We start from the raw sequence: 24,943 nt of genomic DNA, 5'->3' as shown, positions 1-24,943 counted from the left end.
TGAATTTCTAGGGGATGGTAATGTGTGTATGGATATACAGTTTATATGATATGCATTTTACTGTATGTGTACATAACGTTATCTGTTGGTGGAACTGTTAACATCATTGTTGCTTTGATCGCTCTGATTAACTTTTCTTGTGTAAACAAGTTTAACAGCAACAACTTATTGTTTTGCCGCCATTGTCAAGTCATGACCATTAATTTGCATGTGTGACCATTAATTTGCACGTGACTTCAATAAGTCCTTGCACTATTTTACAGGATAAAAAAATGTACAACATGTAATCAGATGTTTAAGGGAAACGTAGTAACTTCTCTGCTTAGTCAGAAGGTCCTTCACAGATCATTGTTCCACTGATCATTTGTTTTGTTTTTTTATTGTTTTTTATTTTTTACAATATTTAATATTTTAATAACACTTTTTAGACTGCATAACATTTTTGCATTTTTAAACCTTGACAGCACGTTATACAGAGGCATTTATCAGCACTGATAAAACACTGAAAAAAAAAACATTTACCTTTCAATTAATCATGCATATACTTCTAGGAATTGTCTATAATTTTCCATTACGTTGTCGTACAAAGATGCATCTTATAATGGTTATGTGGTCCTGTATTTTTTTACAACTAGAAAATATTTGAAAAGATGAATCAGACTTCTGAATGTGAATGTCTCCTGTGGACATCTTTTACAATTAAGTACCATAATTCAATACTGATAACACTGCATTATTTTATTTTAATTATTTTAAACTTTATTAGTTTAAACTTTAATATTTTAAAATATTTGACTTTCATTTACTAAACACTGGGACACAGTCCCACCAGAGAAGGTAGAATTGAATTTTATTTTGTCTTAAAATACACTAACTGTAGAAAATTTCTTCCCGTGCAGCAAAATATTCATTACAGCATAACATGGATGAAGTCAGGTTTAGGACCCAGTGGAATAATCCAGTTTTTTATTTCACATGCATTTCAGTCCTCCAGCACCAAGAGGTCGACAGAACCTCTATTTCAAGCCACAAGTCAAACAGTCATTCAGTTAAAATTGTCGCAACCATTTTAGGTAATCATTCAAATGCCACTTAATCCAGAGGAGAATGAGAGAGCAATGTCTATACTTGTTGACACTTGTGTTAGGTTCAATGCATTAGATAAAGCGATAAAGTCATGAGCTCTAATTTCTGTTGTCAAAAGTAATCATTGTCAGTTGCTGTCTCTTCTTTCATGGATTGACATTGATGCATAAAAGCTTGCTTAGCAAGATACTTCTCTCAGCATCGACAGAATTTGTAACAACTGACCTGTAGGTTTTGGCATAGCTTCATATTAAACTGGGAAATATTTTTCCTTCTGTATCCCAGAATTGATCCAGTTTGATCCAAATTTGGACATTCATTATTGTGCTGTTCGTAATTCTGAAGTTCTGTATGGCAATCCTTATCAAGCCTGGGATAGAATTTAGCGGGAGTTTTTCTACATCCATACTGCAAACTCATTTAAGGTACAAAATCCAGACAGCCTTTAGACATTTGTGATCTTGTAGACTGAACTGTATTTCCTTTCTCATTACTGATTTGATTCACATTTCTCTGTTACTTCACTGAATGTTGAAATATACTGACAATTTAATGTTCTGTCTGTGCTGTAAAACTGTTGTGCCAGTGTTCGATGTACATCCATCATTCATTATAGGTTTTGTGAATTCTCCACTGGGTCAGACCATTGCCATGTTGTGCAATGAGAGACCACCATTTCTTCAGACTGTTAATGTCTTCCAAAAATGTCCTAATTTCCTGCTAATTACTGTCAAGCTAGAGCAAATTACAGGAAAATAGAACTGTTTATACCATGTCACAAATTAATTTATTAAATAATGTACATTCCATCAAAATAAGATAAAAACATGACTTTTGAAACTAATAACGGTAGTTAATGATACATATGAAATCACTGGTTACATATTCCAGGGTTTACATTATTGTATTATACAGTCCATTCAATCATAAGTGTATCATATGAAAATGCATGGTTTAAAAGATGAACATGGAGGTATTTTGTCTTTGCTGATCAACACAGATTTACAGTTAAATAAATCACCCGTTTGGTTTAAGTTATTTACCGAAGGGAAGACATACGCACCTCTGAATCATGTATATTCCGGGGCTCTGAACAATCGCAAAAAATAACTTTGGGAAGATTATTTTAAAATTCTGACCTTCAGTGAATAGTTAAAAGTAAATGTTCAGTCAATTATTATTGCCAATAACATTGGAAATTATGTTAGAGTTCAATTTTGCCATCTTATTACAATCAACATATGGGTGGGGGACGTTAAAATCACCTTATGATATCAATAATTGAAAGACAATTATTTTGAAGCACTTCTTTTTTTCTGGTTACACCCCACAATGTTTCTATAAAGCAAATAGACAAATTCAAAATATAAACTGTAATCTAGAGTAATGGATCCTTCCTTTCCATATTGCAGATTTAACCACATAATAACCTATACACTTTTAAGCCATAGATTATTATGAGCAATGAATGTTGTATTATTTAAATGAATGGCTGAAATGACCATTGAGATATTAAGATATGAGATGGGTGATTCATAAATGAGTTAAAGCAGAATCAAATATACTTCAGGTGAACACACCTGGACTTTTAGAGGGCTCTAATCTATTTACATCCAAGGTATTGCACTGGGTAGCTTGCTATTTCCTTGTGGCAACTGACGCGTTAGATATTTTCCTTTGTGGATTTTGTTCTAAATAGGTTGCTTAGCTCTGACCCCCTTCCCTGAAATGGACGCCCAATGTGTCAAGGCTTTGATTTGTATATCTGCTCAGTGGCACCAAAGGGCAGAGGATCACTACTGCTAAATCTGTGGTAAGATATGGCTGAAGGTGAAGGCAGGGGAGGGATCGCATGAAAACATAAACATTTTTGCAGGCACATGTAGGTGGCACTCTAGTTCAGCGGAAAATGAGTCTCTTAGGGTCATCCATGTTTTCTATCAGCGCAATAACACACACACATTTCCTTTCCTGTGCTTATATAAATACAATGGACAGAAAGGCTTTTAATGAAGTATAGTATTTTTTCCTTTACACAACCTTCTAATTCTGTAATATCCAGCACCTCGGCTGTTTTCAGACTTTTGTCAGAGGTTAAGGCAGAGGCTTCCTTTTTTGGTTCAAGGATAAAAAACTGGTCTCATAGCACATTGACATAGTTTAGTTGAATCTAGTCATTGGAATATTTCCATACTTTAGGCATGTTCAAATAAAAATGAACACACCTCAAATTTCAAAAGAAACAGTCTATTGTTATAGGCACCACTAAAAACACTCTTGAGTTTTTAGAGCTTTTGAGTCCTTGGTTCCCTGCATTCCAGACTGTCCCCTCTACAACCCACACAGTGAACTGCAAGTCAGTTATACTTTTGCCCCTAAGTCTTACGCTGGTGGTTGCCGATATTTGTGAAGCATTGGAAACATCTTGTTTGGGGCCTTTTCAATGCAAAAATAAATACATAAATAAAAAATAAATAATTAAAATCAATAAAGTAAACACATTAATAGATGATACTGTAAGTTGCAGTATGATTTCAAGTTTTCTTTACCTGTCCATACCTGAATGTATAAAGTATTTCCTCTGGTAAAATATTCCAACAGCAGGGCAGGCATAAAATAAATGAATGAAGTTATTGCCATGGTGTGTCCGGACCAATGCCGGGAGCCGGTTAAGCCTTGTTAGTAGCGAGGGCTGGAGGGCTGGAGGGCTTTTTTAGCTAAAAGCAAAGCTTCTTGGTGATCCAAGCTCCCATGGGTGAGTCCTCAGCATTCTGGAAGTGCCTGCTGCATGCCCTTCCCACTAGATACAGCGCCTCAGCGATGTTGAGCAGGATACACACCCCGGAAACCGCCAGCATGAAGACGGTGAAGATAGTCTTTTCAGTGGGACGGGACACGAAGCAGTCCACCGTGTTGGGGCAGGGGTAGGAGTCGCACTTGACGAGACGAAACATTTTGTAGCCCGGGTAGATCATGTAGAAGATGTACATGAACCCAACCTCGAAGAGGACGCGAAATACAAGGCTGATCATGTACGTCCACCATAGAGCGCCGGTGATCTTGAACTTGTGGCTCTTGATCTGCTCCAGGTCCTTGGGGCTGCCCCTCCCGGACAGCTTGAGGATCTTTTTGTCGATGTGGCGGCGGTGAGCCACATGCATGGCCACCAGGAGGGCAGGGGTGGAGACCAGGATGAGCTGCAGGGCCCACAGGCGGATGTGCGAGATGGGGAAGAACTGGTCGTAGCAGACGCTGTCGCAGCCGGGCTGCTGGGTGTTGCAGGTGAAGCCGGCCTTCTCGTCGCCCCAGGCGCTCTCGGCCGCCACCACCAGGACCAGGATGCGGAAGATGAAGAGGACGGAGAGCCAGATGCGGCCGATGCCAGTGGAGTGCCTATTTACGCCGCTTATAACGGCATAAAAGGACGCCCAGTTCATTTTCGATTCCAGGTCTATAAGAAAGAACATTTAGCAAAGTTTGCATACCCAGATAAACACCGACAAAGGCAACATCAACATATGTTCAATTCAGACAAATTTGTATATTGTATAGTATCAGAATATATAAAAAGATCTCAATTATACTAGATTAAAATCTACATGCATCTTGCCTGTTCATTTCCAAGGTTATGTCCATATTATAAAGTGGTTTATTGTTTTTTGAAGTTGATCAATTTGCAGTTACTCTTCCGTACTCTGCAAGACCCGCCAATATATTTACCCATTATTACTACGGTACTCTGAACTCAAGGCGTTCGAGTAGTTAATAGAGATCCGTAATCCTCGTAATGCTTCTATTTTCATCACATAGCTAGCCGACAGGTGTGAAATTCAGAAATCCCAGTGCTTCATTTGCACCTGATCTGTGTGAAGTGGTGTAATCTGCAGAATTTACAGAAAGGCAGATTACCAGGCTCAGCAGGAGGTGTAAGAGGCATAGGCACCCAGGTCGGGAGACAACGTCGACCTGCTGGCGTAGCCTGGACATCGAGACGCGCCCAACTGAGAACCCAATCGCTCTACCCGTCCCGTCATCAGCAGGCAGTTTTAAAGCGCGAGGTGATGGCCAGTCACCACGTAGGGGGTCACGTGGCCCACTTTACCCGAGCCAATGGCAGGCGCATAGGTGTACCACATGACTAGAATGTCATATGGGTTGCAACGCCCCCCCCCCCCCCTCCATACTGCAGACCTGAGGTGTACCAAATGGTTTGGCCTCATTTTATAGCATGGGGTCAACAGTATGACCTAGATATCAATTTAAATATTTGCATTTCTAAAATTTATAATAAGATTGCAGGATTTCAATCCATGTATTTGTGCATGTGTACATATGTATATACATTTACACACACACACACACACACACATGCATAATACATAATTTCATTCAAAAATGACATATGGGCATCAGCTATGATATCAGTTTGTTTCAACTCACTGAAGTGGTGACTTATAATAGTCAAATCCAGACATAATGTTGTCGAGGTCAGAGAAGTATGAGGAGCCGCAGCTAACAGTAGCCTCATAACCAAGTGCAGAATGCAGTAACTTTGGATTATGAGTTGAAGTGCAGGATTTGAAACAAAACTGTTGACTCTCCTTCCTCACCCTGTTATTCAAAGTGAAAAAGAAAATCCATACACCTTAATTTTGACCCAAAAACCATATTAGCATGAGTAATTACTGAATAGATTGAATAGACTCAAATGAAAAGCAAGGAGCATTGAAGATGTTGAATCATATACTCACAAATCTTCCTATACAACAATAATCTGTACTTCCAAAAGAGTATTCTATTTGACAGTTTGTGGAATAATCTCTTAAAATGTAAAAGCAAGTCTCTGTGTTAAATAAACCATGCAATGAGGCCAGCTTTTCATTGACGTGTATGGTCCACTGTGATAAAGTATTTTGCTGAACAGAAACCACCACTGATTCCCCCCCTCTCTTGTTGACAGCTATTTTTTACACATTTAAAAGAAACAATTTACCTTCAGTTGAAGTGGAGCACAAATATGTCCAGAAAAGGGTGGATTAACATCAGTGTAGTAAGCAGTTAATACTCAGAGGCTCAGCTGACTAGAAGTCCAGGCCTTTGGAAATTGCTAATGAATTCCCTGACACTAGCCACTACCCTGCACTGTAGAAGTCATATGCTCTTATATAAACTATTTACATACAATGGTGGCTTTCACAGCAGCTAACAAGACTCTTTAGAATTCAGATCAAACCCCTTGATTTCCGCCTACCCTCGGCAAAAGAATGAATCTGTGTGGACACAAAAAAGCTTTCCTCTATTATTCATTGTGCCGAGGACAACGGGGTAAGTGGAGGTTGTTTTGACGCAAGTTAGAGTAAAAAATAAAAACAAACAAAAATGACTTCCATAAGGCTGGGATGGAGAGTATGTCAAATATTTACATTTAATAATTTGTATCAAATATAATGATTTTGTAATAACCAATTTACCATTAATGTGTCTGTTTATTAAGAGATGTGCAAGGCTGATTGAGACATGAACTATTATTTTTTATTTATTTATTTTAAAAGGGCTTTTGAACCAAATGCTGAAAAGCATATTGCCTGGGTGTTTCTGTTCTTAGTGAGTTTAGCTTAATATATATTATGTATGTAATTCAACACTATGTGGACCAGAGACTGGGTTATCACTTAGAAAATGTTGACAAACATTGGCCACTAACAAAATAGCTACGTTCTTTATTATGACAAGAACGTAGCTATTTAGCTAGAACGCAACACTTCTGACGACAGTAAATTGCATTAAAATGGCATTTGGAAGAATCTTCTCCAATTCTATTGCCTGAAAACTATTCCCATTTCCTACCAGAAGAAGTGCAGAGACAAAGCAAAATGCCAGTGAGCCACACATTTAAAGACAGTAATTTATGGAAAAACTTTAATCAACATTTTCATTTGAGTTTATCAGAAATTGAGGCCACATGAAATAAAAATCAAATAAATTTTCCATTATTGCATTTTCGTAGCCTCTAAACTGCATTATAACAAAACAGCCAAACTTCACCACAGACCATTAGCAAACTATTGGTTGCCAAATAACTGAATTGGTCACCCTAAATTTCAAGTAGATTAAGCCATACGTCTCTTAGGATTTACAGATGGCACACAGGCATGCACAGTGCAAGAAGCAATTGCTAAAAATGCAAGTCCAAAATGAAGAGAGAAAAAGAGAAATAGTGAACTTAATATAATGTTTAATTTTTAAAATATTCTTATTTCATTAAATTATTGTGTTTTAAGTTTATATTGCATTAGGATAATAGCTAGACAATAAGTAAGGTAATTGTTAAAACATAATGCTATATTACATACCAACGCAAAAGTCAATGCATAACTGAGGAAACCTGCTGTTTAAATGTAATGGAGTGTAATATAAATGCATGAACTGTAAACTCAACCAAATGCTCTGTTCAAGCAGGGGTTAAGTAGTGGGTTTTATTGTGCAAACTATCTTGATGTTCATAATTTGACAATGTGTTGGGACTCTGTCTCGCTTCTTCTGGGTTAGATTGTTAACTTAAATGTGGCAAGGGAGTGAATTATGTTTAATGGGACTGTCAGCCTCATGAATGACCAGCTGTATTGTTCGTAGAGCTCTCTAATGCATGAGCCAATTCCACTTTGAATATGGCTCACACTCAGTCGAATGTCCTGGCCTGTGATTCAGTCCAGCTGCCCTGTGACCTCAAACATACGTCAAGCAGGGTCACTGTACCATCTGTAGTCGTCAGAGGGCCGAAAGCCTACCTCCTTGGCTGGAAGTTATTCCTCAGTTTATTCAAGCATTTGATTCTCCCGCCCCCACCGGAGTAAGCAAACACAAAGATTTACAGTCCATGGAAAACAAATGGCGGAGCAGCAAGAAAAACTGGCCACTGTTTGTGTGCGCTAACACTTGATCCAGAGATTGCACAGCCTTTTATTGGTACAATAAGACCAAATGCTACCATTTAATAATATGAAGTTTCTAAAGTGCTTGTAGTTATCCCCCCTCCCACACAAATGCTGTGTGTTCACTTTAGGAAACCCTGAAATGCTATACGGGTATGGGATCTGTGCCACCAAGCTGTAACTATGAACCTTCTTTTTTACTGAACTGTTCAAAACTAAATTAGCTGTGACTATACAATAAAACAACCAAAATCACACAAAAGGGAGAAATTATATCCAGTAGTTACCTTGCTATTCTACACACAGTGGTAGATTTTCCAAATGCCTCATTCAGTGCATGTGTTGCAAACTTAAACAGCATACTCCCACACCAGTGTAACTGTGGTTACAGCCACACTGTACAGTCTTTCATCGGTGTCCAGTAAAGGTGTGTACTGCATTGCCCTCTGCAGGCTCAATGGAGACGAAAGCTTTTAATAAGTACATGCAAATTTTTCAATTAAACCAGCAGTTTTATTAACCAACAAATCACACATTATACATCCAGAATACATATATACATATAGTGGTGAAATGAGTTAGTTTCCAAATTCAACTGTGAGGTTTGGCAGTTCTTGATTTTCATTTTACAGGTTTCCTCCTCAGTCAAAATTTAGATCATCCCCTTAAGTCACATTTGCATTTATTCTGTTTTTTTATGGTGAAATTTTCTATCAATCTGGTCACACGATACACCATTTTTAAGTGTTAAAACACATGATTCTATCCTATAAACCATTTTACCATGTCAATGTTTTAGCAACAATGGTTCCTTAATTTGTAACATGTGGGGTGGCAGAAGGTTTGGGGGTCCTCACATTCTTTGCATTTTGGAAATCCACAGATGAGAAGCATCACTATTATTTGTACGTTGACTGTTGTTGCACCCAACTGCGCTGCAAATAGGCATTTTGATTTTCTCGGTCAGGAAGATAGCAACACAGTTTTACAGTGATGTCACATGAAACAGATACAAGAACTGGAGACAGCTTCCGCTCACTGGTTCCATGGATTCCTTTGGGAGCTGTTCATTGGGGTATGAACATTGAGATATGCAAGAACTGGATACAGCTTCCGCTTACCGATTCCATGGATCCCTATGACAGCTGCTCATTGGCACATGGCGCCAATTCATGGAGGCTGCCATGTTTGACTATGGGGCTTTTTGCCACAAACGCATGCGCAATGGGTACCTAAACGTGAAGGATCATGGTAAGCCAGTAAATACAGAGCAGTGATGTGAACCCACAGTTCTGTGCGTAAACCACTGAGCACCCTGGGGGCACGCTCTGAGAATTGAGAGCCGGAGCAGGTTGTCGGCTAGCTACAGGATTTTATGGAAGAAAAAGGTGCCTCATTGTAACAAGGACATTTCAAATGTGGTTTCTAATACATTGTAGAACACACTTCTAAAATCAGCATTCTCCCCTATTTTGACATTTCCTCCCTCAAAGAAATCCTGCCACTCTGTTTTAAGCACAGAAAGATGGCTGGCTTTGTTCGACAGCTCAATATGTGCGAGCCCCTCAAAATCGCTCAACCACTCAGGCAGGAGTTACTGACGTGTCACAGGTTCTGCTACAGCTTGGCCATGTGAAGAGTTGCCAGGACAAGTCTGACTCCAAACGGATGAGCTTAAAGGTAAAGCATGGTTGTGCAACACTTTAAAACTGTTATGAGAGGAGGATGTGGTTTTGATCTGCTCTGGGTTGAAAATGCTGACTTGAGTGCTTGACTTTGTCCTGCTGAAGCAGCCGTGAAATTCAAAAATTCTATAAAGCTCAGACCACACTATATTGGTATACTTTCACCCATCAGTGTCCTGCGGGGAGAATGAGATCATTTGGCAAGAAGTGGACTCCCGGTGACAGATATGTCAGCAGCAGCGCAAGGTCATCCATATGGTAGAACACCATGGAGAGAGAACAGGTAGAAGAGTTTGAGAGTAGGTGTGTGTGTGTGTGTATATGTGTAGGGAAGGGGGGGAGGGTTTATTTATTAGTTAATTAGAACCTTGATTCAACACCATTATTCCTTCTTTTGTGTGCTGGATAGTTGAATCTAGAAAAAAATGGCAGGAAAGGAATACTATGCAGGATTTCTTCCCTCGCTTTGCTCCTGTGTTTACAATCAAAAATGTATCCTCTTCCATTCTCAACCCTGCCGACACCCCAAAGATGAAGCTCAGGAACCAACAAAACAACTAGATATATAGCTCTAGCTGTCTATATTGGTAGCTTCATAATGTCATTTTGCAGACTGTTGGAATCACTTCTCTTTCAAAAACACAGCAATAGTTGCATTCATTCAATCGTTTGGGTCATAAGTGTACAAAAAATTTTTGTAACATAACCATGAACATATCACAAACATATCAAATCATTCTTGATTTTATTTTTTTATTTTTGCATCTTCACTTAGGCTAGCTTCAGGTATCTATTGCAGCAAAGTCATATGACTCTCCCACCAAATAGCTGTATCAAATGTCCTGCAATTGGCAAATTTCAGGATGAGATTATGTTATTGGTTTATGTAGCTAAATGTCCTATGGGAAGAATTTTTGATAGTGTTACCACAGCATTTGTGTTGATGTAATCGGCAGGAAAAAGAAGTAGAAGAAATGCAGAATAACCCAAGTTTGGGGCTTTATGTTGAGTAAGTGTGAAGTTTTTTTGTGAGTTCAGTCTGTTTAGATAGGCTTAGAAGGTACAGAACTTAATGTTTTTGTGGACTGAGTATCTGTTGTCGTTGTGGTTGTTTCTTAGGAAACACTGAAAAGTCTCAAACTCTCAGTGGTGTATAGGTATGAGCTGCGTGTACTTTAGTCAGTTTGCCTTTATCTCTCCCTCCATGATCTGTTTTAGTGTTTCCTGTAAGTTTGTGGGCGACAGATCAGTCACAGGTTCTGATGGTGGTAAAGTTAGTGTGACAAGTTTTACCTGCATATAGTGCTGTGTTTCGTAAAATAATGTGCAGATTGTTTTGCCATTGGTGAAATAAAACGCAATTAAGCAATTACAGCATTACTTATTCATTAAATGTATGGAGACTTTAAGCCACTTGCAAAACTCCTTCTGGGTGTAAGAATGTTTCAGGCTTTATCATTTGTCTTGATTTTGTGTGCTTCTGGTTTAAAATAAAGTCATGATATGAAAGTTTGAGGTTTATTTAATTAAAAAGTATACAAGGGAAAATATAGTTTTGTAACTGAGGTGCATGCATGTGTGTGCACGTGGATGTGCAGGCATGTACATTTGACGTCGAAAGTTTACATACAAATCCATTTAAACCCAGTTTTTCACAATTCGTGACATTTAATCCTAGTAAATATTCCCTGTCTTAGGTGAGTTAGGATCACAACTTTATTTTAAGAATGTGAAATGTCAGAATAATAGAGAATGATTTCAGCTTTTATTTCTTTCATCACATTCCCAGTGGGTCAGAAGTTTACATACACTCTGTTAGTATTTGGTAACATTGCCTTTAAATTGTTTAACTTGGGCCAAACGTTTTGGGTAGCCTTCCACAAGCTTCTCACAATAAGTTTCTGGAATTTTGGCCCATTCCTCCTGACAGAACTGGTGTAACTGAGTCAGGTTTGTAGGCCTCCTTGCTCGCACATGCTTTTTCAGTTCTGCCCACAAATTTTTGATTGGATTAAGGTCAGGACTTTGTGATGGCCACTCCAATACCTTGACTTTGTTGTCCTTAAGCCATCTTGCCACAACTTTGAAAGTATGCTTTGGGTCATTGTCCATTTGGAAGAGCCATTTGCAACCAAGCTTTAACTTCCTGGCTGATGTCTTGAGATGTTGCTTCAATATATCCACATAATTTTCCTTATTCATGATGCCCTCTATTTTATGAAGTGCACCAGTCCCTCCTGCAGCAAAGCACCCCCACAACATGATGCTGCACCCCCGTGCTTCATGGTTGGGATGGTGTTCTTTGGCTTGCAAGCCTCACCCTTTTTCCTTCAAACATAACAATGGTCATTATGGCCAAACAGTTAAAGTTTTGTTTAAATCAGACCAGAGGATATTTCTCCATAAAGTCTGTCCCCATGTGCAGTTGTAAACTGTAGTCTGGCTTTTTTTATGGCGGTTTTGGAGTAGTGACTTCTTCCTAGCTGAGCAGCCTTTCAGGTTATGTCGATATAGGACTCGTTTTACTGTGGATATAGATACTTTTGTATCTGTTCCCTCCAGCATCTTCACAAGGTCCTGTTGTTCTGGGATTGATTTGCACTTTTCGCATCAAAGCACGTTCATCTCTAGGAGACAGAACGTGTCTCCTTCCTGAGCGGTATGATGGCTGAATGGTCCCATGGTGCTTATATTTGCGTACTGTTACATCCTGAGATGCAGAGTTCTTTTAAATCAATGACTCCGATACCGATTAACTTTTTAAAGCAACTCACTTAATTTTTTCTTCTTCGTGCACACATATATCTCTTTCTGTTTTGGCTGCCTCATTAACACTGAACTCGCCCTTACCTTAGCGGCAGACTACCCTTTAAGCTACATTTTAACCAATAAAAAGAGAGTGACCAACAAAACGGCCCCCTTCAACTCAACATGACCCCATACTTCAATTTGTTTTTAAACACAAATACACCACACATACTATTGTTTGTACAGACAAACATGTTACCTTCAAATGGTAAATGGTAAATGGACTGCATTTATATAGCGCTTTTATCCAAAGCGCTTTACAATTGATGCCTCTCATTCACCCACCAACGGTGAAAGGCTGCCATGCAAGGTACCAATCAGCTCTTTGGTAATTAGGGGTTAGGTGTCTTGCTCAGGGACACTTTGACACGCCCAGGGCGGGGGATCAAACCAGCAACCCTCCGACTGCTAGACAACCGCTCTTACCTCCTGAGCTACGTCGGCCCTATAGTGTACCTTCAGGCGTTTGGAAATTACTCCCAAGGATGAACCAGACTTGTGGATGTCCACAATTTTCTTTCTGAGGTCTTGGCTGATTTCTTTTGATTTTCCCATGATGTCAAGCAAACAGGCACTGAGTTTGAAGGTAGGCCTTAAAATACATCCACAAGTACACCTCCAATTGACTCAAATAATGTCAATTAGCCTATCAGAAGTTTCTAAAGCCATAACATCATCTGGAATTTTCCAAGCTGTTTAAAGGCACAGTCAACTTAGTGTATGTAAACTTCTGACCCACTGGAATCGTGACTTAAAGTGAATTAAAAGTGAAATAATAATAATCTGATTATAATAATAATCTGTCTGTAAACAATTGTTGGAAAAATTACTTGTGTCATGCACAAAGTAGATGTCCTAACTGACTTGACTTCCCAACACTACAGTTTGCTAACATGAAATCTGTGGAGTGGTTTAAAATGAGTTTTAATGACTTCAACCTAAGTGTATGTAAACTTCCGACTTCAACTGTATGTGTATGCACTAAGGGACTGGTTATGGGGTGAGTTGGAAGTAACAGAAAGTACAAAACCTCAGCCTTCAAATTGCTACTCGGTGTGAGGTGCTTTACAGGATGTTCATTCTCTTCCACACATGCCACACTTTATGCTACAACATCTGCCACACACACACACACATATACACGCACACACACACACAATTGACATACCGTACAGTCTCATGGTGAGGAAATATGAATGTTTATTGGTGTAATCAATTATTGTCTTGATTTTATATACTGTGCCTTCCATGTATATGTCCACTAAACCACTGTTTATAACAAAATAGAATACATGTATATCGCAGAAATATGTTGTGGAACACATTGTGACCCACACAAATAATAATGACAATTGTGCTTAACCAGATAATCTGTCTTTATGTAAATATAAAATCTTGGCGCATACATGACATTACATTTATCTGGCAGACACTTTTATCCAATGCTTACTCTAAGTGCATACCGAAGGTCATTGGCACAACTTCAAAACACAGGTCCGAAAAGGTACAATGCTCATTATGTAGCAGTAATGCATAGCCATGAACACCAAGTCTGGTTCACACAGTAAGCATAGGCTAGGTCAGAAAGTTATGTTAAGTCAGACTTTCTGAGGACGTAGCTGACGACAAGCTACAACATCAAGTTAATGATACACGTTTAATATAAGTGCTGGATGGAGATACGAGTGTAACATGAAAGTACAAGAGGAACAAGATAGAAGGATACAAGTGATGTCAGCAATCCTGGATTGGGTGTTCCCTGCAGAGTAGTGATAGTTAGTCCAGGTACAAGGACAAAGACAAATGTGGTCTTCCTGACATTCTGTTGGGAGGAAGTGTGATATTCAGAAAGGAAGAGACATACACACAGCGCAGTTTTACCTCGTGTTTCTGAAGGTCCGCTCACTCCTCTCAAGATGCTTTTGGGATTTGTCTTCTTTTTCTTCTCCCTGGGATACGTGACCTGCGCTGTGCCCAGTGAGTACAGCCCTTGGGTTTTTGAGGATATATTATCAATTTGATGGATTTACTTTACTGACAAATTGTAACATTTCAACATGGCCACTTGCCACATCTGGTGCTCTTGGGTGGAGGTCCTTCAACACCAGTCAGGTTATGAGAGAACCGGATGTTCGACTTTAAGGCTTGTTTACTTGTTTGATCTATATTTGTTGCATTTTAAATCAATAAAATTGTGGATAGAACAAGACTCTTAGCAAGTTTCACTTTCCTTGATGAGGCCCCTTTTTGTGGCAGCCGATTAGCAGGAAGTCAGATGTAGCTTTAGCCATTTTAAAGGTATATGCATCATCATATGCGATTAAGATATACTTTTTTTGTGGACATATCTTTCAAATCATTTATTTAATTTATTTGATGATTTGGTTTACTGGTGTTGGTATGCTCACCATGATGTATTCTGAATGAAAATGCTTTCAAATATATTTAATATTTTTTCATTAGCTAAAGGTGTTTTATCAGTGATCAAATTAAATGTGAAACGTGTCATTTCCAAATATTCTGGTAGGTATTGAGACCACTGGGCTATAGCTACACACTTCAAAGATGATAAATGATAAAGCATATGGGGAGTTATAAGTCTGTGTCTTAAATACATGTGTTTGTTGAATATAGAGTAACATTGCTTCCACTGAGAAAGCCTTACAGCTCTGTAAAGGTTGGAAATATACCTCGGAAATTTTTCATTGCATTTTTATCTATTGGCATGTTACAGGTGGTGCGCTTTCTATCACTGCCTACCAATTTAATTTTGTGTCGTGTAAAGTTATCTCTTGAGCTTTATTGCTGAGTTAAAAACATTTGTCCTTCATACCAATATAAGGCTCAACACCTTTATGTGTAATGTCCGACTGTACGCATTATTTCATTTCTGTTTTACACGTGTGTCAAACCTAGTACACCATTAATTTGAAATGAAGAAAACTGTACAGCAAAAGAAAAAATACTTAGAGAACCACAAAATATGTAGGAGCATTTAATTCTATTTTTCATCTGTCGTCATTTTTCTATGGTGGCCATTTTGTCATATACATTGTTGTTGGCCCATTTGAACATTAGTATCTACGTAGCAGTTGACCTTTCCAGAAACTGTTCCGGAAAGTACCACAAATATCATGAGAGCGAGCTGTTGTTTTCTGTTTGTGCAGCAGTGTACACATAATGCATGCTAATTGCAAACACATATTGATATTTGTTTAAAATGACCAATTTCGATGTACATTAATAATTTGATTAGTTACATTTTAAAGCCTTCTACAAAGCAGGTAGTCAAAAGGGAGGCAATTTCAGGTAGCACTTTCGCAATGTTCAGTCTTACTTTCTTGGTGATTTTAACATCAATTTCAAGCATCGAGGTTCAAGTCTGCTAAGAAAGTATGAAAGCATGTTAAATATGTATGGTCTATCGCAGATTATTGAATCTGCCATATGCTCTGTTAAGAATTCATCTTCTTTACTGGATCACATCCTCTGTAATTCAACTGATCATGTTTGCCAATCCGGCACACTCAACACAGGCCTAAGCGATAATGCTGCTATATACTGTACCAGGAAAGTGACAAAAGTTAAAGTAAACATCCACAATACCATAAAGATTAGATCTATGCGTTATAGATAGATAACACAATAGATGTGTTGTTAAAATGTCTTCAGAAGACTGATTGGTCAAATATTGTTAATAGCACTAATGTAAATCATGCTTGGGGAGAATTTAATTGTTTTTAGAAAAACTTGATGAAATTGCTCCTATCAAAGAGATTAGGCTAAAATGTCATACTGAACCTTGGATGAATAATGAAATTTTAAATAACATTTACCAACATGATAAATATTTTTACTCTTTTAGGAAAGACAAAAGTAAGATGTCTTCAATAAATATAGCAAACTTAGAAATAAGATTCAGAGGGACATTAAGAAAGCAAAGTCTAATTATTTCCAAAATAAAGTTAATGAATGCAAAAATGATTCGAAGAAACTGTGGAAACACTTAAATAGTTTGGGATTTAAAAAACCTAAAACCGCTTCTGCTAAAATTGTTCTTGAAGCAAATGATAATTTATATCACAAACCTTTTCAGGTAGCCAACTTAATGAATTCCTTTTTTGCAAGTATTGCTACTTCACTTGTAAATAAGCTTCCTGTTGGTAAAGGTCTCTTTAGTACTTCTTCGCATAATTTAAAAACTTTTTATAAGGAAAAGAAAGTGCAACCTAACAGCTTCTTTATCAATATTGTTGAAGAAGACAATATTTTTGAAAGATTAGACAAGTTAAACCCCAATAAGGGTACTGGACTCGACTTCATTCCTGCAAAATTTTTGAAGGATGATTCATCAGTTTTAAAGATCCCTATTACCAGCATTATTAACATCTCAATTAAGTCCGAGGTTTTCCCTGATGACTTTAAACATGCTAAGGTTAAACCCCTGTACATAAAGAAGAGTAGGAATGTGGTAGGGAATTATTGTCCTATTAGTATTTTACCATGTGTGTCTAAGATCCTCGAATCTGTTGTAAATGATCAACTACATGATTTTCTTGTAGTCAATGACATTCTCAACAATCATCAATCTGGTTTTAGGGGCAATTACTCAACAGACACTAGCCTTATAAACTTGCAAGATGACATCAAAACTGAAGTGAGCAAAGGCAATCTCACTGGAATGGTTCTTGTCGATGTGCAAAAAGCCTTCGATACTGTTAACCATGCTATCCTTTGCAATAAACTTAAAGAAACAGGTGCTAATCCTAATTCAATTATGTGGTTTAGGTCCTATCTCAGTAACAGGAAGCAAGTTGTTGAGGTAAATGGGGTCCACTCATTGCCACTCAGCATTGATTGCGGTGTTCCCCAAGGAAGCATCTTGGGCCCAACATTATTTCTGTGTTATATAAATGATTTATCTTCTAGCGTAAATTGTAAAGTTCTCATGTATGCTGATGATACAGTTCTGATTGTTTATGGGAAAGAGTCAAAGGTTATTGCCAAAATACTTACTCATAATCTCCAGCTCTGTAACCAATGGTTCATCGACAATAAATTATCCATTCATCCTGATAAAACTGAATTTATTCTCTTTGGAACCCATAAATGACTTAGAGATAAAGGCAGTGAATTTAAAGTGATGTTCCATGGTAAAGAAATAGAAAACAAAACAAATGTTAAATATCTTGGATGCTTACTTGAAAACGACCTTAGTGGTAAATCCATGGCTCATGCAACTATTACTAAAATAAATGGTTGTTTGAAATTTTTATACCGAAATGCAAGTTTTCTTGATCAAGCTACTACAAATTGTCTAGAATAAGACAGTCCCTTTCATTTTGAACCTTAATCCACAAGATTGTGTCAGGAAAAATGAGCTTGATACGATTGGCTATATTAATGTTGAAATCAAAGTGAAACTGCTGCAGCTTTCACGTGTTCATAAGATATTCTACAATAAGACTGTTCCATACATGCTTAATCACTTTGAGCGAATCAGTAGTTACCATCAATACCATACCAGAAATAGTAAATTACATTTACGGGTACCATCCATTACTGGAAAGTGCAATACAACATTTTATTACTGCGGCATCAAATATAGGAATGGCTTGCCAAACGATATCAGGAGTACAAATAACTTGAATTGTTTTAAATGTGAAGTTAAAAAATATTTCTCTGATCAGACTAGTGTTTGAACACAGTGTTTTTTTATGGCTATATTTTGGTATTGTTTTTATTTTGGAGTGCAGTAGTTGAGTAATTGTGTGCGCTAATTTAAGTTTGTAGCTCTATGGTTATGGGACCCCATTTGAAATAAGTCGATATATTTTCGACTTTATGGGTCATCCTGGACTCCCTGGTTGCCATGTTCTTAAGCTGATATGATTTAAATTTTGTTTTTGTGTTGTATGATGCATTGTTGATGTTTGTTTTTGAGACCAAATAAAATCAATCAATCATCTATGACCATTACCTCATTCACAGTCACCTTTTACTTCACACACATACTTTTCCACCAGTTTCTCTGTGCTGTTACATCTCCTATTCTCACACACTACTGTCCATATGTGCTGTGTAGCGTTGGTATTTGTATTACTATATGTGCTAGTTGCCTTTCATTACATGCATTATGTGTCACACTTTGCTTGTGTTCCCCTGTATAGATGTGAGCTGTACAATCATGAACTTGGAATATATAGACTGCAGCTGGAGTGAAAATGGGATCCCAGAGTTCAACTATACTTTCCAGAGCAGGCAAGTCATTGGAAATCTTTGAGTATAACAGGGGTCACAACTCTGGTCCTGGAGGGCTGGTGGTTTTGTTCCAACCCCTTTCCCTGGATTTGTGTTCTAAACAGCTATACTGTATATGCCAATGCTGACTGACTGCTGTGTTGGACAGTTGTAGCTGATATATAGATTTTTTTATCTAATAAAAAATGATGTAGCTAATTAAACAACAGCAGTATGGAATCTTGAAACAGATTGGCCATTGTTTTGTATCCCTGAGTGGGGGGGAGGGGGGGGGGGGGTACTAGGGGAGAGATAATAATTTGGGAGTGAGAGAACACTGAAGGGAGAGAAAATATGGAACAAAACCATCAGAGAGAGAGAGAGAGAGAGAGAGAATGATTGCGTGTGTGCTCATGGTGCTCATGTATGCATGGTCTGTAAATTAAACTGATGTTATGGATATTCATCCACAGTTTGAAGAACAAAGACAGCTTCAGAGAGTGTCCCACCTACCTACAGGAGGGGGCACACACTGTGGGCTGCAGGCTACCTTATGAAAAAGGCAATAAGTTTGATCGACTCTTCAGCAACCTGTCTTTGGACAACAGCTTCTCGTGGAATGAGCAGGAAATTGACCTTCAAAATAGGGGTAGGAGAGTCCTATCAGATGTTCTGTTACCATTTCCCCCTACTTCCTCTCATAGAGCAGATCTATCTGATCTTTATCCTCTTTCCAGTGAAACTGATGTCCTCCCACAAACTGTCAGTTCAGATGCAAAGTAGCTCTAAGGTACTAGAATAATTAGTACACCAAGCTCCTCTGTGGAGAGTGAGGCAGGCAACCAGAAAATGTGTAAGGAGCATTAAATTATATTTTTAATGCTTTTTTTTTTGGTTGTCAGTATTTACGTAGCATTTTTCCTTTCCAGAAACTGTTTCAGAAATTACCACAAATATGAGAGAGAGCTGTGCTTTTGTATTAGTGTGCAACAGTCTCCAGGTACTGCAAGCAAATCACAAACACAAATATGTTTGTGTTTGAAAGGACCTATTTAGGTGTACATTAATTATTTGATCAGTTACATTTTAAGGACTTTACAAAACAGGTAATCAAAATGGAAATACTTTCAGGTAGCACTTTCTCACTGTTCAATGCTACATTTCTGGTGGGCTACACCCATATGTATGTGTGCCTGACATATACAGTATTTAGTGAAGATCTAACTGATCTTTTTCCTCTTTCCAGTGAAACTGATGCCCCCCCACAATCTGTCAGTAGAGAGGCAAAGTGGCTCTGAGCTGTGGCTGTACTGGAATATTAGTGCACCAAGCGACTGTATGGAGAGTGAGGTGTCCTATAGGAAGAACACTGACCAGGTGGAGAAAACAGTAAGTGAAGAGAGGCTCATCATTCATTTCGTTTCATTACTTTGGTGTCCAGCAGATTTTAGAGTTTAGAGTTCTAGAGTTTATTTATTTAATCGCTCATTATTTAAAAAACAGAGGACATAGCATGAATAATAATAATAATAATAATAATAATAATAATAATAATAATAATAATAATAATAATAATAATAATAAATAATGGACAGTGCAGGAAGGGGCTAGAAACATTTTGAAATTCTATGCACAGCCTTCTGCCAATGGTCAGATAAAGTAAACTGAAAAACAGGAAAATGATCAGAGATGTCAGTGAACAGTACATGTTTGGTGGCTTTTTTGAGATTGCCTCATCTCAGGGCGTTTTTTTCCTGAGTCAAGAAGAGCTCTGGGCAAGGCTGAAGCAAAGGAAACGGCAGTGAAGTTAATCTTCATGCCCGTAAACACGCCATGTAGCCTGCAGGCCAAGCTTGGGATTTTTCCTGACAAGTCAGTCAGGAGAGCAGTGCTCAGGCTATTTCAATAACAGCTCAGGAGAGGAAACTAGCTTCACAGTTTCAGAATTCTGCTCAGGTTTCTACTAATCCCAAAGATGACACAAGTTGCATAGAGTTTTTATACAAAGTCTATAGACATATTTAAAATTTATTACTGTGGTTGGTCAGGATGGCATCAGTATTGCGACTATTGGTTACATGTCAATTTGCTAGACAATTATGCCTAAAGAATAAAACTTTGTCTTTTTCACCACCCAACTGCATCTGTTATCTCTCCTGCGCAATTCGCCTTTGTTTAAAGGCCTGGAGGGGTGGAAGATAGGACACAGAAATATAACACTGTAAATGTTGTAGATGGGTATTAGAAAACACAATGATTAGTCAGAATTAGTATACGGGGGAGAGATAATTTGGCATTCCATTCATAGGAAACATCACATCTCTGCAATGACATAACTGCATTGTTCTCTCTAAATCCCTGTCTGGCATTATGTTTTTATTTTTGCAGACCGGTGAATTACCTGGCAAGTCTTTCAGCCTGCCCTTCCCATCAGAGAACTACCGCTATACTTTCCGAGTGAGAACCCGTGTGATGGACTCTTGTTTCCGGTCCAACTGGAGTGCCTGGAGCACACCTGTGTACTGGGGTGAAATAAAAGGGAATAGTACAAGCACAGGTAAGGTCCAGCATGAGCATTTCACTCTACACCAAAGCCATTGGGTACCTAGATAAAGGGTGGGCTGTATCTGCTTAATGGCTGCAATAATCTGTTTCTGGATTTCATGTTAATTTCTGATCTGAATATTTAATTGACATTCATTTGGATAATCTGATGTGATTTGTAGCTAAGCTTATCAATAAGCTCAAGCTGAAGACTGTTCTTGTGTTCCTATATGAAATGTTTCACTGTTGTTTAACTTAGGAGTGACCTGAACTAATTACCTAACTGAGCCAGGATGATTGATGGAAATAAAAACCTGCTCATATTATTGTTTCCCTCATAATTGTGCACAGGACAAACATTCATAAATCAGGATTGTTGCCATTTTACTTTGGACTACTGGTTTGCATTGCTGCATTCTAACATTCCCTCATTGGCTCACTCCTGAGCCAGAATGAGGTTAGTGAGGTAAATATTTACCAATGAGGTAAATCATCCAGTGTCTAGTACTTGCTGACTGGATATCCATCTCTCTCTCTCTCTCTCTCTCTCTCTCTCTCTCTCTCACACACAGAACCAAATGATGGACACTCCATGAACTGGCTGACATTTGTGATAGCAGTCGTGGGCTGTGTGCTGTTTGTCGCAGTTTTTGTTGGTTTCCTGTTTCAAAATGAGAGGTAGGCTATTCAGAAAATACTGGTAAGAGAACAATGGAAGGTTATTTTCCAGTCAAAATACAAATCAGTACAAATTAGTATTTTTGTAAAAATGTGGTGACTTTCTATACACTGATATTTTATATTTACTAAGTAGGTACTGTATCATTTTGCATATGCACAATTTGCACATATTTCAGCCACACACTTTACAAATGTGTGAGGTAGTTTGTCGTGTGTATGGGAATACTGTACTTAAGCACAAAGTACCATATTTTTTGCTAAATGCTAAATGCTAAAAAAAAAAAGAATTAGCAAAATGTTAAATTTTCATGATTATCAATGATTACTTTCATGTATGTGAAGTTTGATAATAGTCAAAAATCAATCCGTTGTTCCTGGTTGTACTGTAAACTAGTACTACTGATAGTGGTCCGTACTAGACAAAATCTACTTTTAATGAAATTCAGTACATAAAATCAGTCTGAGAGAATTTTTTATGTTGTCTTATTTGCTGTATCTGAACTGAACACTGACTCTGATCACCTCTTTGTCAACAGGCTGAGGGTCATCCTTATTCCAATTGTGCCAAATCCTAGCAAGACCCTGGATGAGCTTCTTTATACCTACAACGGAAATGTGGAGGTAACACCCACCTCTTACTAGTTTTTTTTTTACACCTTAGGCTGGAAACATATTTGATTTCAATTAGGCAAAAAACACATACGCAAGATTGCTGTCATGCGTATCCTGCGGACATTCAGGGTGTCCATGGTGCACGTCTTCAAAAATGAACACTACGTGTCTGCAAGGCGCAATACCCGCGCAAACCGCAGGGGCAGTATACATTTTGTGCCGAGTGACATGGCAGACGCAAGGCAGCTAGGAAGGATGGCATTATCATTTGAAGAGAAGCCCTTTTCTGCCCCCTAGTGGATGTACCTTTTAAACTTTCAGTCAGACAAAAAGTAAGCAGATGAGTATGCGATCAGTGTCGCCCAGGACGCAACCAGTTCACATACATGTAGCGCAAGAAAATTAAAGTATATTTTCAGCCTTTCCATATGTTGCTACCAACTTCTAATTTTCTGACATTTTCATTATTTCCTTTCTGTGACTCACTGATAGTGCCAAAAGGCAGCATAATGATCTTCCCAACGGCTTACTCTCCCCATCTTTTCCCTGTTGTCCTGCAGGACTGGCTCCATATCTCCCACGACTTTGTGGCAGGATTCAAGCCCAACTTCTCTGAGCCTGCCTGTCCCGTGCAAGAGTACAGCCTCGTTCCTCAGACGAGCCTCAGTGGTTCAGAGGGTTCTCTTCCAGTTCTCTTTGATGAATCAGATTGCCTGTACACATCGTGCTCCACCTCTAATTCCAGCATACCTTCCTCACCCGCAAATACACCACCTGGCTTGGTTTAAAAAAACCAAAAGCAAACCTATTCCTCATGGTGGACGAAGTACACAAATCCTGTACGGATACCCTTGCTAAATATTACTCCACTAGAAGTATCTGTTTTTAAAAATACTTAAGTATCAAAAGTAAAAAGTACTATTATTTAGTATATTTAGGTTATGTTTGTCAGGGGTTGCTGACATGACAAACAATTTTAAAATACAGTAGGCAAACTAAATTGTTCACCTCCTAACATACTGTATGTAAGAGTGAAAACTGGTATAAATACAAATTCACAGTTTAATTTAAAAAAATGGAACAAAGGCACCATCAATTCCAATATTTCACTATCAAATCAAGACATATTGAGGTTTCCTGGCGACTTAAGGTCTTTCCACACCAAGGACGTGACGAATGAACGACACGAAAATGCGAATAATATCGAATTTTGACGCGCCTGACTATTCACATCAAGCGCGACTTGATACATTATTAAAGGTTCTAAAAAAATCGTCTTTTCCTATAATTTGTGAAAAGGTTAGAGAACACATGTGGAGGAATTTCTGACCATTGCTCCATGTAGAACTTTTCAGAATCATTGATATCTTTGGGTTTGCACTTATGGACCCCCCCCCCCCCCTTTTCAGTTCAGACCACAGGTTTTTGATGGAATTTAAGTTTGGAGACTGAGATGTCCATTGGAAATCATGGATGTTGATTTCACTTAAGCATTTCTGTTTAGATTTTGATGTATGCTTGGAGTCATTGTCCTGCTGGACAATCTACCTAAGTTCTGGCTTATTAGCAGAGACAACCAAATTTTCTGCCAGAATTTCCTGGTACTTTGTTGAATTCATTGTGCCATTAAAATAGTGCCCCAGGACCATTGCCAGCAAAACATCTCCAAAATATCAATGACCCACCTCCATATTTGACCGTAGGTATGAGGTGCTTCTCCTGTATGCATTCCTCTTTTGCCGCCAAACAATGGTGTGTATGGCCAAAACGTTCAATTTTGGTCTCATCTGACAATAGCACTGTCTCCCAGTCATAATTCCAATGAGGTTTGGCAAGCTCCAGATTCTTGGTGCCATTTTATGTTTTTTTTAGACTTGTTGACCGCAAGAAACAAACCAATCTCTGCAATTCTTAAACACTGATCCTTGGGTTATTAATGGCCTCCCTCACCATCTTCCTCACCGTCCGTGGGGACACCATGCACTTGCTTCCTCTTCCTGGCAAATTTGCAACCATTCCATATGTTTTACACCTTTTTATTATTGCCCTTACAGTGGTATGTTTAACCGTTTATGTCTTTTTTGTGCCCATTACCAGACTTGTGACGGTGAATTACCATCGGTCTCTTCTGAATTGACAGTTATTTGGCTTTTCCCATGTTGATGGATGACAAAGGGATTTTGTGTGCTTGTTACCTCATTACCTTATTCTCTAGTGCAACTGGAAGTGATGGAATGACACAATATAGTTCCTTTAAGTTAGAACTAAATTAAGTGAAATTGTATTGCCAATTTCATTTTGTTTAATTTTACTTACAATAATTGTTAGGGGTGCCAATAATTATAGCACCTATGG

The 24,943-nt window shown here is 38.3% G+C and overlaps 2 protein-coding genes across 4 annotated transcripts; one reads left to right on the top strand and one right to left on the bottom strand.

Moving 5' to 3' along the window:
- Positions 1-348: 348 nt before the first annotated feature.
- Positions 349-6,240, bottom strand: cx27.5 (connexin 27.5). Of its 2 annotated transcripts, none has more exons than XM_035434927.1 (2): positions 6,080-6,240; positions 349-4,537 (listed from the first exon to the last, which is right to left on the bottom strand). In XM_035434927.1, exon 2 carries the CDS (start codon positions 4,521-4,523, stop codon positions 3,804-3,806), a length of 720 nt encoding a protein of 239 aa, XP_035290818.1. In that variant the 5' UTR covers positions 4,524-4,537; positions 6,080-6,240; the 3' UTR covers positions 349-3,803. The 2 variants fall into 2 exon arrangements, with proteins under 2 accessions (XP_035290818.1, XP_035290817.1); XM_035434926.1 differs by lacking the exon at positions 6,080-6,240 and adding an exon at positions 4,996-5,117.
- Positions 6,241-6,339: 99 nt separating this feature from the next.
- LOC118236490 (cytokine receptor common subunit gamma-like) lies at positions 6,340-23,860 on the top strand. 2 transcript variants are annotated; one of them, XM_035434925.1, is made up of 8 exons: positions 6,340-6,411; positions 18,682-18,772; positions 19,225-19,400; positions 19,998-20,140; positions 21,140-21,308; positions 21,868-21,973; positions 22,513-22,597; positions 23,149-23,860. In XM_035434925.1, the coding sequence occupies exons 1-8, from the start codon at positions 6,351-6,353 to the stop codon at positions 23,374-23,376; spliced, it is 1,059 nt and encodes a 352-aa protein (XP_035290816.1). In that variant the 5' UTR covers positions 6,340-6,350; the 3' UTR covers positions 23,377-23,860. The 2 variants fall into 2 exon arrangements, with proteins under 2 accessions (XP_035290816.1, XP_035290815.1); XM_035434924.1 differs by lacking the exon at positions 6,340-6,411 and adding an exon at positions 13,971-14,488.
- The last annotated feature ends 1,083 nt before the right edge of the window (positions 23,861-24,943 follow it).

The sequence above is a fragment of the Anguilla anguilla genome, chromosome 9 (genome assembly GCF_013347855.1).
Source record: "Anguilla anguilla isolate fAngAng1 chromosome 9, fAngAng1.pri, whole genome shotgun sequence".
NCBI classification, from domain to species: Eukaryota; Metazoa; Chordata; class Actinopteri; order Anguilliformes; family Anguillidae; genus Anguilla; species Anguilla anguilla.
The sequence above is the reverse complement of the archived record's forward strand: the minus strand, read 5'-3'. Positions and strand labels throughout refer to the sequence as shown.

Excerpts from the sequence above, each read along its gene's own strand:
- LOC118236490 (XM_035434925.1), top strand. The coding sequence starts at position 6,351 with ATGAATCTGTGTGGACACAAAAAAGCTTTCCTCTATTATTCATTGTGC. Across the intron at positions 6,412-18,681 it reads ATTGTGCCGAGGACAACGGG|ATGTGAGCTGTACAATCATG; the intron begins GTAAGTGGAGGT and ends TCCCCTGTATAG. Across the intron at positions 19,401-19,997 it reads AATTGACCTTCAAAATAGGG|TGAAACTGATGCCCCCCCAC; the intron begins GTAGGAGAGTCC and ends TCCTCTTTCCAG.
- cx27.5 (XM_035434926.1), bottom strand. The coding sequence starts at position 5,023 with ATGCCTCTTACACCTCCTGCTGAGCCTG. Across the intron at positions 4,538-4,995 it reads TACACCTCCTGCTGAGCCTG|ACCTGGAATCGAAAATGAAC; the intron begins GTAATCTGCCTT and ends TCTTTCTTATAG.